The sequence below is a fragment of the Glycine soja genome, chromosome 19 (genome assembly GCF_004193775.1).
Source record: "Glycine soja cultivar W05 chromosome 19, ASM419377v2, whole genome shotgun sequence".
Taxonomy (NCBI): Eukaryota; Viridiplantae; Streptophyta; class Magnoliopsida; order Fabales; family Fabaceae; genus Glycine; species Glycine soja.
Genome location: NC_041020.1, coordinates 36434689 through 36450592, shown reverse-complemented (window position 1 = coordinate 36450592; position 15904 = coordinate 36434689). Strand labels below are relative to the sequence as shown.

Here is a 15904-nt window from a genome sequence, read left to right as displayed (position 1 = left end):
CAAATATATAAAAATATATTTAGTTATTTAAGATTAAAAAATTCAAATAAGTTAGTCAAGGTAAAAAAACAAAAAACAAATAAGTTAGTAGCCTTTAAATTTGTTTATTTTCATAAGTTAGTTAAAGTACCTTATAAAAATAAGTTAAAAGCTATTAAAATTAGTTTATGTATCAAATATATTTTTATTTTATTTAAGAAAAATATTTTTTAAAAAGAATTTGATCTAATCTAATTCAAAGAATTTTTAAATAATTTTAAATTAACCTAATCTAATTTAAATTACAATGGATCCAAATAATTTGACCAATCTAATTTAAAAACCTATTAAACTAAACCAAAAATATTTTGATCCAAAATCATTGGTTGCTTTTTGTTTTAAAAAAAAAATCTTAATCTTAATAGATAAAAAAATAAAAACCAATAGGATAATTTTTTTAAAATGATTTAATCTAGAACATGTTTGAAAAATAGTAATCTTGAAAAAGTAATGATAACAATTCCCCCCGAAAATTCTACTATTAAAAATTAGAAAAATATAAATATAAATATTTCTTCAACATTCAATGAAAAAAAACATCTTCAACATTTTTTAGTCGAAAATTAACACACCTAGTATTTTTGCTAACACCGAAGAGGCATACCAAGTAAGCAACCTTTTTTTTTTTTGTTATACTAATATAAATAGTTACACAGGTTCTTAAATCTCCCTCTTCTCTCTCTTTCTCTGTGTCTCAAACCCAAAGAACACGGAGTTGGCGGCGACCCTTTCTCTCTCTGATTTCGATCATGGCAGCTGTTGCTCCTTCTTCTGACAGTATCCTTTTCTCATCAACCCTCTTTTCTTTTTTCGTTTCTGTGGTTCCCGTTACCTAAAGTTTCAATCTTTTTTTCTTCAATCTCTGTGCTATGCTAGGTTCCCCATGTGGGTTTTCTTTTTACATCTTGTGTGTAATTCCCTGACAATGGTTTCTATGCTTTCTATCTGTAATCACAGTTATGCACCATTCGTTGGTTTTGAGATGTTTAGGTCATTACTGAAACATGGTGGTCAATTGCTTTAAAGTCAAAACCCTCTTTTTATTTTTATTTCTTCTTTTTGCAAACAACTTATACACACTCTAGAGTATATGCTCCAAAAAGCAAAAAACTAGTAGGATTATGTTAAGAGACATATTTTTCTGAGAGGATTTTACAGTGGTGTATTATAATTTTTAATTGCTCAAACTTTCTTCTTTTTTGCTGTTTATCCTAAGTGTTTTTTTTTATAATTTTTTTTTCTTGTGTTTGTGAATTATGATGCTAGATTAGAGTAAATGGTTTTCCTTTACCATACTATGTAGAAACTGCAGATTTATTGCAGAATTTGACTCTGGACTCTGAGTCCAAAGCCATTGGAGTTGCTGAGCCTGCGAAGAAGGCACTTCACTGCTTTTCATTTCATTGCTTCGTGTCTTTTTTTTGTTGGTTTGTGAACTATATAAAACACTAGAGTATTTGGCGTTGTGCTATTTGTGTACAGAATGGACCTGCTTTTTCCAATGGGGCAGCTAAAGGGAGGGCCAAGCCATTCAATCCAAATTCATGCTTTGTTCCAAATGGATACCCATCTGCGTATTATTATGGAGGTAAGGTAAGCTGCCATGGCTTCTGTGGAAAGATATGTTGATCGATTACGCAATGGGTGCAAAGCTTGTTTGATAAATATTTGAATGGCCTTTATTATTCTTTTTGGGGAAATCACATGCTGTTAAGTGTTTTTTCAGGTTATGATGGGCAAGGTGATTGGAATGCTTATTCCAGATATATGAACCTTGATGGAGGGATGGCTCAAGTAAGAACCTTGTTCTCTGGTTTCCGGACCTGTGATGATTGTGTCTTTTTATACTGTCATTGAATATCAATTGTTAATTTGTAGTCTGATGAGCATGTAATTGCATCCTTCTTCTGTCTTTCTAAGAAGTGACACCTCGTGTCCATTTTTTGTATTGTTTTTATCCTTCTGTGTTATGATCTGTTTCTTATCATTTTTGTATGATAAAATATAGATTTCAGAAGAAAAGGGGAAGCCTATAACCATCTAATGAAGATTTTATTTGTTGGATCTAATGTCAGGGTGTTTATGGGGATAGCTGCTCTTACATGTACCATCAAGGTTATGGTTATACACCATATGGAACATATGCACCGCCCAATTCGTCTTCTCCAATGATTCAACAAGATGGCCAGCATTATGGGCTGCAACAGTACCAGTATCCTTGTTCTTATTACAAATCTCCAGCTTCTGCTGATGTGTCATTTACTCCAAACAAAATCAGTGTTCCACAAGGAGAAATATCAACTGCTGTTGATGCTGATCGTGTTGCTTCATCAAATGTTATGAATAAAGGACACACTGTTAACATGGCCAATAGTGATTTTACTAATAAAAATGGGTTTAATCCATTTTTAACTAGTTCCCAGCACACATCTTTGAATACAAATGATTCTTATCAAGGGACTAGCTTGCCAGCTTATGCTTCTTTGTCAGGCTATCAGGGTCCAAGAAGCACCCATGGTACACAGCTTCCAGTCCCTTCAGATGTGTCCTTAGTATCTGATAGACAGTCCAAACATGGAGCCAAGGTTGGCTTATCTTCATCAGTAGTGCCTGTGAAAGATTTTACATCTCAAAGGAATCAAAGACTTCCTCAGCCACTTCCACAATACGTGGTATGTTGGAATGGTCATCCCTTTTCCTGATTGCAATTTTCCATTCAGGCAAAGTGAACTTGAATTAATTGAGTTCTTTTTTTTTCTCTCTCACCACTAAAACCTTTAACCTAAGCCTGTATTCTGTATTTTCTTAATTGAAAATGCTCTAAAAAATTAATTTTATGTTCATCAATCAACTTGGTATTTATATTGTTTTTGTCATTAGTGTTGCTGTTGTGATACATGTTTTAATTGTTTCTGCATACCAGTGATGCCTTATCATAATCTCGTGTAAATGCTGCATGTCATGCAGAAGATGCAGTAGACCTCTCTATGTTCAATACTGTGGCTTATGCTTGTGGAATCAATTCAAAATTCAACTTAAATATGATTTCTTACTTGCAGAGCATGAGTGGTTCCAGACATCCATCTGGACTTGACCTGGTTTCTGGATTCATGAATGGGATGTATCCAAGCAACAGGATGTACAGCCAATATGGAAACACATTTAGGCCTGATTCTCGTTTTGGATCTGCTGGGTATGGATCTAGAATGGGCTCTTTCGATAGCAAATTTAATGGCACAGGGTATGGCTGCGGTTTAAAAAAAAGCATGGATGGTTTCAGCGAGCTAAATAAGGGACCCAGAGCTGCCAAGAGTTCTGATAATAAAAATATCAAAAGTCTTGGACCTGTCACATTATTACTCAAAGGACAGAACCTTCCAGTGAAGAGTGATAACAAAGAAGTTCCTCCAGTTCCTGACAAGGAACAGTACAATGGGAAAGATTTTGCTGAGAATTATTCTGATGCAAAGTTTTTTGTCATCAAATCCTATAGTGAGGATGATATTCATAAAAGCATAAAATATAGCGCATGGGCAAGCACCCCTAACGGCAATAAAAAGCTGGATGCAGCATATCAGGAAGCCAAGGAGAAGCCCGGTGGCTGTCCCATATTTTTGTTATTTTCGGTTAGTGTCATAGGCAGCATTTAATTGGAAAAATTCTTAGATTTTCTTGGTTTCTCTAATATGCTGGTTTCTTCTCATTCATTTTTTGCTACAGGTCAACACTAGTGGGCAGTTTGTTGGTTTAGCAGAGATGTTGGGTCCTGTTGATTTTGGTAAAACTGTAGATTATTGGCAGCAGGACAGGTGGACTGGTTGTTTTTCTGTGAAGTGGCACGTCATAAAGGATATTCCAAATAGCGTGTTGAGGCACATAACGCTTGAAAACAATGAAAACAAACCTGTAACAAATAGCAGGGATACTCAGGAGGTATTTTTCTTAGTGGCTTGTTTCATGATAGCCCATTGAACTCCACCTACTCTACCAAATGCTTATACATGTCCTTCTGCAGGTTAAGTTTGAGAAGGGTGTTCAAATTGTCAAAATTTTCAAGGAGCATTCAAGCCAAACATGCATCTTGGATGATTTTGGGTTCTATGAGGCTCGTGAAAAGGCGACTCAGGAGAAAAAGTCCAAGGAACAGCAGTTACCAAAACAGGTAATATAATGTTTTCACATCTTTTAGTACAAATTCTCAAACTTGACATGTATAAATTTTTCAGTGCTGTCTTTTATCAATTTCCTCCTTTTACACGTCAGCTAAATTGAGTTCGTTCAAAACAGGTCAGCAAGCCCAGTGATTTCACATTTGGGACAGTTACATTTCCAAAGTCTCTTGATGCAACCTTGATGAATGAAGCTGCTACTGCAAATGCAGCAGAGGGAAGAATGAATGCAGAAGGGCTGGTAGAAGGGAATGGATCGACCCCAACACTTGGAGATTCTTCCAAGAGCTGTTAAACCAATGATAGTCATTTGCTGATTTTTGTTTTTGTTTGTTTATTCCCTTTTGCTTTAGTCAGGTAGTGAGTTGTGTTTTTTGAGTTTCAAGTTACTTCGCTTATGTGATCTTGGTCTGGAGTGGAGTCTCTGATTTTAGCGTTTTTCTTTTGTTTCGTTTAATAAAATGTGTTTGTTTTTAGTAGTCATAATTTCATATGGATAGGTCAAATGAATTTTAAACTAAAATATATTAGCAAATGCTAATCAGTGTTCTCGGTGTTGGTTAAGAAATTAAAAGGAGAAATTTTTTAACAGGAATGTGCAAAATTCTGTTCGTGATTTTTTTTATGTTTTCTTGTGATTTCCAGTTTTTTATAAGAAATCATTTTTCTTTTAATTTCTTAACCAATGTCTCTGAAAGTCTCTGATTAAAAAGAGCCAAATATATTTGGTAATTGTAGTAATTAAGTACTTTTTAAAGTATTTTATCATAATGATGTCTAATTAAGTTAATGGGCGTCTTTACATTGCAGGGATGTTATAGTATTTTCTTGAGTAGGAAAATATTAAATTAAAAAAGGCATTCATATAAGTAATGATTATAGGTTAAAATGTATTTTGTTTTTATAAAATACCTAAAATTTGTTTTAGTACCTGGAATTAAACTTAGAGCATCTCCAATGGAGGGTGCATTCATGATTTATTAGGTTAAAGAACGGTTTCTTGTGAATTCTTCTGTATTGAAGTATAATGACGTGGTAAAGTGGGTTCCTTGATTGCTCAGGATAGTTTCTTATATAAGAAACTCTAATCTTTGAATTTCTTATAGTTTCTTAGGATTTCTTGTATTGAAGTAAAATTTTACATGAGTTTTTTATGAATGATATGACACTGCGAGGAATGGTATGGGGATCACAAAAAGATGATTAAGAAACCTAAATGAGTTTCTTACATTGAAGATGCTCTTAGTTTTAGTCGAATCTACAGTGGTGGTGGATTGTGCACACATGTCATGGCTTTATCTCGGACAATCTCACATAGCTTTCTCTCTCCTGCTTCTCCCTCCATGCCCCTCTTTCACCGTTGCAGCGGTGAGGACGTTAAGATCCAAATCACAACTTTCTCTCGTTAGCGACACCAACATCATCGTCCTCGCCCTCTGAACCTCCAAGGACCCCGACATTTCCCCCTTCTCCAAACTCCCTCCGTACATTGCTTTCATGATTTTCTTTGGGCTAGCTCTTTGTCACGTTTTTTTCTTCTTTTTTTTTATTTTGTTACGTTTGGTTTGCATTATTCTTGGCTTAGTGATGCTGATTCAATTGGAGTAAAGGCCTGATCCGGTGACATCATCCTCGCGGCTAGGCCTTTGCATTTCATTGTTGTGCTTGTGTGTTTTTTCTGGATCTGAGAAGACGGGTTCCATTCTTGCATTTTTTTTTAAAACTTTATTTTTTTTACAATTTTGTGAGGGTCTTTAACAGTAAGAAATTGTGTTTTTCTTTTTTTTTTTACTTTTCATGCAATTAGTGGAGGGTTTTTAACCCCCCAAAATTGCATTTTAAAATGTAAATAAAAAAATGTTAAATAGCTAGTTTCAAGAAAAAAAAAATCAAACATTCTAATTTTGTAAGGATGAAAAATGGACAAATTTTTTTGCAAGGACAGAATGAAGACGAAAAATGTATTTTAATGATGATTAAATAATAATATCTTAAATGTTAGTTGCTACAATGGGTTGCTTGAATAAGTTGTGTATATTAGTAATCTTTGTTTAATTAATTATTAGTAAAAGAGAACATTTGTCTCAATTAAAAAATTTAATAACTTTAGTATTATAGTAAACTTTTGGGTAAAATTTTTAAATCTATGTAACATTATACTTGTGATGATATAAGACTATTTTTCTGTTTTAATATTTCTTCAAGGATGAACTCACAATTAAAATAAATCAGAAGGAGAGGGGAGGGGGTTGAAAGTATTCATGTTAAAGAGAAATGTGAAAAATAAGAAACCACCAACACTTGTGTACCATTTTTTCGTTTCTAGTGTGTTGGATTTGATTAACAACACAACAAAGTAAATTTAATAACTTGAAACTTCCCCGGCAGTAGCCAAATAAAGAAAAAGAAAAGAAAAGAAAAGTACACCCTTAGAATAAAAAAATAAAATAAAAAAGCCAAAATGGATAACAAGGGAGATTTGTGGCACTGCTGAGTTGCACTTCTTGTCCGTTTAGAAATCATTGGATTGACCCTTTCAGGCCAACAAGGGAGATTTGTGGCACTGCTTACTTGGCAACATAAAGCCCCCGTTTTAGAGTAAGCAAAAAGCCAACAAAAAGCGCTTTTTTTAAAAAAATATATCTAAAATAATAATCCAAAGACAATAGTTGTGTTGTGTTCAGTTAAGGGTGAGCCTTAGCAACAACATGCTCATCACTATTCTGTGTGGAACCTGTTAAATGTGCTATAGCTTATTTCAACTTCTCCATGGCTTCTTTTCTTTCCTTATCTCTTCCCAAATTAAACTTAATAAAGGCCTCTTCAGCAGCTAACACCAATACAACAACCACTCTTCCCACAGCTGAGACACTCAATGAGAAATTTGGCAGGAAAGGCATCAAGTTCTTGGAGTCTGATAACATTCCCATAGTTGAGCTAACAGTGAGAAATGGCAGCTCCTTGAGGCTGAGGATACCTGATGCTCATGTGACATCATACAAACCAAAAGTTAATTGGAAAGATGATGGCTTCCAGGAGGTTCTTTACACAATTCCTGCAACTGAAACTGGCCCTTACAAGGCCAAAGGTGGGGTTGGTTTGGTCATGAATGAATTGCTGCAACCTGGAGCCAAAGGGTTGCTCCCTTCCACTTTGGAGTGGACTGTAAATGATGTTGATTCTGATTCCATTGATGCTCTCCAGGTGCCCTTTGATATACCCCCTTTGCTTATGTGCTTCTGAGTTATCTATCATTCACCTTACCGTATACCACAACGTGTATGTCTAGATTAAAGTTAGGAGAGCTCAAAAGTATTTTTACTTTAGAAATAACTTTTTTTTCCTCAATTCATTCATTGGAATGCACAATTTTACATTGAAATTTGTAAAAGTACTTTTTTTACTTTAAACCAAACATAGCCATAATTAATGTATGTTTGGATATCAGATATCAAGATATCAAAGCTCATTCAGAAGTATTTTTACTTTTTAAGTGATGATTTTTTCTTTTTTCCTTTTTATCTTGAAATTCAGGAATATGCATTGAAATTTTCAAAAAGCACATTCCTAACTTTTTACTCTCCTGACTGACATTCAAACAATACTTCCTTCATTCCAAAACTATAGATATTTTAGCACTTTTAGTTTTGTTTCAAAACTATAAATTTTTTACAAATCCAAGACTAAATTCAAAACTTTTTTCCAACTATACACTTGTCCACTACATTATTTCTAAACTCTCCACTATCCAAATATTTATGCTTAATGATAGTTCCAACAACATGATTAAATAGGAGTACTTTTGTCTAAAATTTTATCAATTAATATTTCTTAATGGGTGTACACTACCCTTAAACATCTATAGTTTTGAAACTGGAGGAAGTACTAATTCAAAAGTATGTTCCCAACTTTTATCCAAACATACAATTAGTCTTCTTTTGTACCGTGAAGCACTGAAACTTGGGGTTTGCTTTTGTTGCTTTCTTCATTGCTTCTATTCTTTTTCTTGCAGCTTGAATTAAGCTGCACTAGTAGATTCTTTGACATCACATACATTGTGACCCTCTATCCTGTGAGCATGGCCACAGCAGTTGTAGCTAAGAACATAGGCCCCAAGCCTGCCACTCTAACCAATGCTATTCTAAGCCATTTTAGATTCAAGAAAAGAGGTGAAACAGCAATTCAAGGCCTCAGAAGCTGCTCATATATTCCACACGCTCCTCCATCTTCTCCCTTTCAAATCTTGACCCCATCAGAAGCTACCATATCTGAGCCTCCTAGATGGTTGTCCTTTGGTAATGAGCCTGAAGCCAAGCCCGGCACGTGGGGTCAGCAAGCTTTGTCTATTACCCTCCTTGAGAATAAGATGAGTAGAGTTTATGCTGCGCCTCCAAAGGAAAGATTAAAGGCATTCTATAACACCCCTCCCTCCAAGTATGAAACCATTGATCAGGTTAGAATGATTAATAAAGTGTACCCTCTAACCCGAACATCCAAATTTTGTTGGGTAAAATATGTTTTCGGTACCAAAAAATATTTTGAAATTCAAGCTTAGTTAGTTATAAAAATTTAATAGTTAGTCCTAACATTTGAGGGCAAGCAAAGTTGTGCTTGATTACTAGTTGGTCATGCGTTTGAATCTAAAAATACGTAAGGATAAGACTGTTAAAAATATTCGGTTCATGTTAAAATGTAAGGACTAAAAACTTACTATATATAGGAACTAAATATAACATTTTGAAATATTTTGGGGGACAAACATATTCTATCCAAGAATTTATTTCATGCACCAAATTTAGTGAAAGTTTTTATTGAAAAGATTCTGTTGGACTTTCAGGGACGTGGGCTTTGCTTCAGGGTGATAAGAATGGGTTTTGAGGATATTTATTTATCAAGCCCTGGTTCCTTGTCAGAGAAATATGGAAAGGACTACTTCATCTGCACTGGCCCTGCTTCAATACTGGTGCCTGTGACTGTAAATCCTGGTGAAGAATGGAGAGGGGCACAAGTTATTGAGCATGATAATTTAACATGATTAGCTTGTTCAAAAATCCAATGAGAAGTAAGAAATCGAGTCTAAAGATGTGAAAAGTCATAATATAACTATTAGCTTCTCAGTAAAGATGAAAAAACACGTCTGAGACGTGGAACCAAACACGTTTTTACATCTAAAATCTTTCCCTTCTCTCTCTCTCTCTTTCTTTCTTCTTCCTGCTTCTCCTCCATTTTGATTTTTTTTTTTAATTTTTTTTTCTGGAGCAGGGTTTGTATTGTTCTTCCCTAAAACTATGTATATTTTGTTTATTTGATTTATGTCCAATAGTCAAATACTATATCAATAAAAGAGGTTACATAATGCTTGCTGATTTTTCGTTTCAATGGATCCCTTAAAGCTGGTGCCTAAATGATGAAAACTACTTCTCATAATGTATTTTACATCTGTGCCTGCTTGACATAAGATAAAACCTTGATCAAGAAGAACAAGATTGAAGTTTGCATATATTTTGGGTTCTTGTGGCTCTGCATTACTACACTTCCAACTAATAATAACGCAGTCACCCTCCTCCCTAAGGCATAGATTAAAACCAATTCCAGTGAAATCTCTTTTGTCATTTTTCCTTGCTCTACGGTTCAAACAAAAACTATATACTTTTCAATTTTCACACAATCGACTGCACTAAAATTGTGTCAAAGTTCTATGTTGTTAACTGTATTGAATCAAGATTAATCTAGGAAATATTGAGTTGAGAATATTTCTTTTTCAGGTTTAATAAAAAGTTGCAGATAATAATTTTTGGTACATTTTATTCCTAAGATAATTATGTTTTCATGTTGAGAGAGATTTTATTTTCTGTCCCACTAGAGGAGGGTGAAAAAGTTTAATCCCGAGATGGTTAGAAACTGAGAATACATTTTGTGGGATAAGAAGTTTCCCTTCATACCCTTGTGACTTGCCTTCATCCGGCATTTCCTAACAGGAAGCCTTCATTTCCTTATTTCAAAAGGCATTGGAACCGAACCAGGACTGTGTGGTGGCCAAACAAACAAAACTTTCTGTGAATCATATTGATTAATCTTGGACATTATGTCGGTCATTTACATCAAGAGGTTAGACCTTGATCATTTATCAGAGACCACGTCTATTATGAAAATTGTTCCATTAATCCTTAGTTACCTCCAAGATCCCCTCCATCAGTTGCTAAAAATCCAACTCTAATAATTTAAGCTAAAAAATCTAACGAACCCAACTCATTATGCATATTTATGGAGCATATATTTATTAATATTAAATATTGTTAAAATAAAATGTATCTAAACTATTATATAATATACTATAAACTGTTATACTACTTTTTAGTTTTTTTCATTTCATTTATCGTTTCATTTGCTATAGCTTGTTTACTATTACGGCATCATTTTTAATTTTAAAAGATTATATTTAAAGATTCAGTATTTTTAGATATCAAATTTATACCAATTAAAATTATAATATTATATATTTATTTGTTCATTTACTTATTTCAGCACCTTTCCTTTAGTTTAGTGAGTCTTATTCATTTAATCTACTAAAATAAATGAATGATAAATTCAACTATGCTGTTATGCCGTACAAACCAACACCAACAGTCACTTTAAGGGGTTATTTTTATTTTTCATAAATACACTATCTCTTTCTCAATTTACACTATTTTATAATTTAATTCTTAATATATACTGATTTGAGACCTTCTCTCTTCTTTTTGTTTTTTTTTAATTTAAAATATTATAAAATATAAATATTATATTATATAATTTTTTAATTAGTTTTAAAATTACTTATTTATTAAATTAAATTTTATAATTTTAATTTTTAATTTTTTTAAAGAAAATGATTATATTTAATAAAAATTCAGATTTTAAATAAAAATATTCACCTAAAAATATGTTAAATAAATTAAATAATAAAACAAAAATAATTATATTTAATAACATCATTTTCTTTAAAAAAATAAAAAAACAAAATTATAAAATTTAATTTAATAAATAAGTAATTTTAAATCAATTAAAAAAATTACATAATATAATATTTATATTTTATAATATTTTAAATTAAAAAAAAACAAGAAAAAGTCCCAAATAATATATATTGGAAATTAAATTATAAAGTAGTATAAATTAGGAAAAAGCAAAGAGAGAAAGTGTATTTTAAAAAAAAAAAAAAACCGTCACTTTAGCCGGTCAATATGGTTGTACCGTTCATACCTACTGAAGTGCATTGATCAAGAGCAATATCCTACGTGTTTCAATCCTCCTTACAAATCATAGAAAAAGTGAGGTAAAACTCCTAAAAACATAGAATTTACCAATGCCACAATAAAAAAACCAAAAGATTTTCATGACATCAACTCTTCATATGTGCATCACCCACCAGCCTCTATTTTAACTGAACATAACCAAAAGATCCACTTTTGTTTCCACTTCACTAGAAAGTAAAATTCTCAATAAGTTCTCGAATTGTTTACAGGAAAACAAAACATATAATACTCCTGCTATGCTGAATTTTCCAACACTGTTGGAATTAACAACTACTTTCACATAATAAGCATACCTAAAGTGCTCATAATTTTGAGGATGTTATGTTGGCACAAGATAATGACCTTCATCCTGACTATTGATCCAAAGCAATGGAGTGGCCACTGCAAGTAGAACACATGAAAGACCACAAACCAATTTATATGTAGTCTTAGCATTTCTGTTTACAGGAACCACTTCGGTATGCATCTGCTTATCGGCATCTGCAGGAATGTCATCTGTTGATGAGACTGACTCTGAGCTACCTTGGAACTCAACCTCAGCACAACCTTCAATTACTTCACTGTCACACTTGTTCGTGTCATCTGCGAAACCGTTTTGGTCGTATTTAGAAGCTGGACTCCACTCAATGTTGTCTGAGGATAGACTTCTATACCTTCTATTCTGCTTCTTAGAGCAACCCAAAGACACATCACTTGAATCTTGAAGAGAGTGGATGAGCTTCCTAGGGGTCTCAAAGATTTTTATGCTGTCAACAGTTGCCTGAGTGTGTGACCTCTAATTAACACGAGCAAAGACACAATGTGTGAACTCCATGAGTAAACAAGTAATTAAACCAGAAACATTGCAGCTTAGACAATCATTGAAATTTCAATTATACAACAAAAGCAAAAGCATGATTTGAAGTACTGCACCAAAAGTCTAAAATAGACACCTTTTAAAGGTGTCAAAAATTAAGTTTGCATAAAGATGTATGCACTCGGAGACTCTATTTAGGTGAATGGCACATAAAAAAGAAATATTATGCATTTTGGGTCAGGTGTTATCATTCTAACTTTCTCAGTGTAATGGAACATTGTCAAACAATAAATTCATAAACACTTGAGGGAATAAAAAAGTTAACCATTTCTCAATAAATAAATGGATGGTAAATCAAACCATTCAAATGTTAACCAACAACACTAAGAAAATTTGCTTCTGTTAGAATTTCCCTGAAAAAGCAAATTCTACAATTTGCAGTAGAAAAAAATGAATCCAGGAGGTTAAGACTTAAGAATTAAGATGAATTTGGGATGAAATAAAAGGACTCGTACTCCATGGTTCTATTGGTAATTGGTATGTTCTGTCCTGTAAACTGTTACCTTTTCTCTAATATGGGAAAAAAGACTGCAACATTCAACCATTTATTGTTGACAAGGGTGAATATGAAAACAAGGGGACAAAATATGACTTTAGGAAATGTCTCAAATATACAAATCATAGAAATATGACAGAAGGAGAAACTTACTAGTGGACTTGTGGTGGTACTTTTGGATACTCCATGCCTGGTATTTCTGCCCATGAAACCAGCAAACTCCTCTGTATAGTCTCCCTCTCCATTAGAAAACTCGTGAATCAATGAATGCTCTAACAAAGCACCTTCTTTTCCTACTTGTGAAAACAAGCCATCCTTCAGAGAAACATCAACCCCTCCATTTTCATTACTCCAAAGCTTCCTAGTCACGCTTCTTTGTCCATAGTCTAAGTTGCTTGAAATAGGAGACCCAACAGATTCATATCCAGAGAAAAAGTCGAATGTACTCGATTCTGGTGTAAGAGAGGAAGGAGTATGTTCTCCTTCACCAGAAGAAGTATTCTCTCCCTCCATATAGTCTTCTTCTCTCCTACTAAAGTTTGATCCTGTCACTGAAGCAGGACTTTTAGCATATCTTGGTTTTTTATCACTTGCAATTCTCTTGGCAGTTTGCAAAGCCTCAAGTGCCGCACCTTGCACAAATGCCATTTTATCAGATTGGCACTTGTCCATCTCCTCAATTATCAATTCAATCTCTGAGAATATGCTTCTAGAGTCCAAACTTCTCATCAAGTAGTTGATCATCTGAATGGATGAAAGCCTTTTCTGAGAATTCCCCTCCACAAGGCCAGCATTCAGTATTCTTATTCCAGATTGTACTAGCAACCTTGCATACGCTTCAATGATCAAAGCATTGCGCTTGGCCAACGACATAACTAGGCCCATGTGTGAGTTGGTTTGACCAGACTTTCCATCTAATGCCACAGCAACATTCTGGCAAACCCTATTGACCAACTCATCTGAAGCAAACCTCCAATTTTCAGAATCCACCAGAGCCTTCAAGCAAAGAGCAGCACCCGAAGTAAGACTCTCCTGAGAACTCGAAAGGGAATCAGAAAGAGGCGAGCAAAGGGACTGAATAATGTGCCTCTTTTTATCTTCTGGGGTTGAGGGGTCAATTCCATATCTTGCAATTGCAGGAACCACCTTTGAGCAAGCCTGTTGGAGAGGGAAGGACCCTGCACTTGAAGCCAAAGTCTTGACTATAGTTCTCATGATGCTGTCTATCAAGGGAACAATTTTGACACCGTGAACCCGTGCAAGAACTTCATAGATTGAAATTGTGAACTCCCCTGAACAATTTTCCTTGCTCTCAGAAACTTTTGCAAGAAAGAAAGGAATGGCCTTATAATCCAAATCTTTCACATAGGATTTCAACGCCTTCATGGCGGATTTGCGGCTATCTTCATCTTTCTCAAGATTTGCCAGCTCTTGCCTCACCAAAGGGCTGAGACTCCTACCCATTTTTTGAACTACAACCAAACATACACCACCGTAAGCAATAATGAAAACGAAGTGAAATAATATATATATAAAAAAACACCAAGTGCAAACATTTCAAGGACATTGCAGTAAGAGAAATCAAAAGTTCAGAACTTTTCTAAACAGAAAAAAAAAAAAAAAACAAATCGGTGAAAAAGCCACTAGACTGAAACCCTATTGCACCCTTCCCCTAACACTGAATCTGCAACCATTGAACATAAAAACATAATCTTTTGGGGCATTCTAGAGAAGGGTAAGCTCAGTTTTTTTTTTTTTTTGCCTTCTTGAAAAGAAAACACGTACATTCAGTTATCCCAAGAAAGAAGAAAAATTACGAGAATTACACTAGTGGAGGGGCAAAACGGTTGAAAATTGAAGCTAGAAAACTCACCGTAGAGTAAAGAAGATGCAGAGATTTCGCAGCAGTTGAATGAAGGAAAGCAGAAAGAGATCTTAAGAAGAAGAAGCAGCAGTGAGACCAATATTCAAAAATTGTTCTTTCAAATTCCGCCGCTATCCCTCACTGTGGGCCCCACACAATTCAGAAAAATATGCTTCCGAAATTGCCCCTGATTCATGACTTTTTGAATTAGTAACTAGCCATAATAAAAGAACTTTGACCAGCATATAATTAAGAGCTTTGACCAGCAAAATCCTACCAATTACCAAAGGTTCTTCAATATTTATAATTTATAATAGGGGGTTGCTAGGTGCACCCAACGTTTTTTTTGGTGCACCCAACATTCTTTGAAAATGGTAAAATTGCCCCTGCCTTCTTTCTATTTTTAAAAGCTGTGTTTTTTTTTTTAAAAAAAACCAGGGCAACCATTGTTGCACACTCTTCTTCTCGCTTTTCTCTCTTCGGTGCCGTATTTTCTTCGATTTCTTGGCAACAATTAGGTTCGATGAAGGTGAAGGTAGTGGTGTTCAGTGTTGCGGTGGTCCTCGTCAGCATACAAGGTATGCATTTTTGTTGCTTGTACGTTCAGGTGTACAGTTGATCGTGCGGATCAACTTGATCCGTAAAAGCTTTACGGATCAACTTTATCCGTAAAAAGCTTTACGGATCAACTTGATCCGCAGAAGAATTACGGATCAAGTTGATCTGCAACAGGCTTACGGATCAACTTGATCCACAGAAGATTTGCGGAGAAGAAGAAGAAGTCTGGTAAGAAGAAATGGTGCGGAAGAAGAAGAAGAAGAAACGACTAGGTGCTGGGTGTAGAATTTTTAAATAAATTTGGCAGAGATATAAAAGTCTTTTTCACTTAAGTGTTGGGTGCACCTAGCATCTCCCTTTATAATATATCATTATTATTATTATTATTATTATTAAAAATTATTATAAATCTATGAGATTTTATAAATTTTATTTTTCATTTGATGATATTCACCCATAATTTAGTAATTTTCAATAATTTTTAATCAACAATAAGAAATATATTAGAAAATATATTTACATCACTTTAAAGTCCAACTTGAATAAATATATCCATACATATTTGTAAGAAATAAGAAGATAAATTAAAATATTTTTTATAAAATAATTGATCCATTTTTTTAGTTT

General features: G+C 34.0%; 3 protein-coding genes across 5 annotated transcripts; 2 read left to right on the top strand and 1 right to left on the bottom strand.

Moving 5' to 3' along the window:
- Window positions 1–674: 674 nt before the first annotated feature.
- On the top strand, window positions 675–4694 carry LOC114399837 (YTH domain-containing protein ECT2-like). Of its 3 annotated transcripts, XM_028362053.1 has the most exons (10): window positions 675–816; window positions 1343–1419; window positions 1522–1627; window positions 1766–1833; window positions 2115–2251; window positions 2504–2711; window positions 3099–3665; window positions 3760–3972; window positions 4055–4201; window positions 4327–4694. In XM_028362053.1, the coding sequence occupies exons 1-10, from the start codon at window positions 789–791 to the stop codon at window positions 4501–4503; spliced, it is 1728 nt and encodes a 575-aa protein (XP_028217854.1). In that variant the 5' UTR covers window positions 675–788; the 3' UTR covers window positions 4504–4694. The 3 variants fall into 3 exon arrangements, with proteins under 3 accessions (XP_028217854.1, XP_028217853.1, XP_028217855.1); XM_028362052.1 differs by having other exon boundaries at window positions 2115–2711; XM_028362054.1 differs by lacking the exons at window positions 675–816; window positions 1343–1419 and having other exon boundaries at window positions 1516–1632; window positions 2115–2711.
- A 2174-nt stretch (window positions 4695–6868) lies between these two features.
- LOC114399012 (photosynthetic NDH subunit of subcomplex B 2, chloroplastic-like) lies at window positions 6869–9587 on the top strand. Its single transcript, XM_028361108.1, has 3 exons — window positions 6869–7412; window positions 8221–8661; window positions 9046–9587. The coding sequence occupies exons 1-3, from the start codon at window positions 6978–6980 to the stop codon at window positions 9241–9243; spliced, it is 1074 nt and encodes a 357-aa protein (XP_028216909.1). The 5' UTR covers window positions 6869–6977; the 3' UTR covers window positions 9244–9587.
- Window positions 9588–11469: 1882 nt separating this feature from the next.
- Window positions 11470–14802, bottom strand: LOC114399130 (protein SINE1-like). The gene is made up of 3 exons (XM_028361252.1): window positions 14729–14802; window positions 13009–14327; window positions 11470–12278 (listed from the first exon to the last, which is right to left on the bottom strand). The coding sequence occupies exons 2-3, from the start codon at window positions 14317–14319 to the stop codon at window positions 11823–11825; spliced, it is 1767 nt and encodes a 588-aa protein (XP_028217053.1). The 5' UTR covers window positions 14320–14327; window positions 14729–14802; the 3' UTR covers window positions 11470–11822.
- Window positions 14803–15904: the final 1102 nt, after the last annotated feature.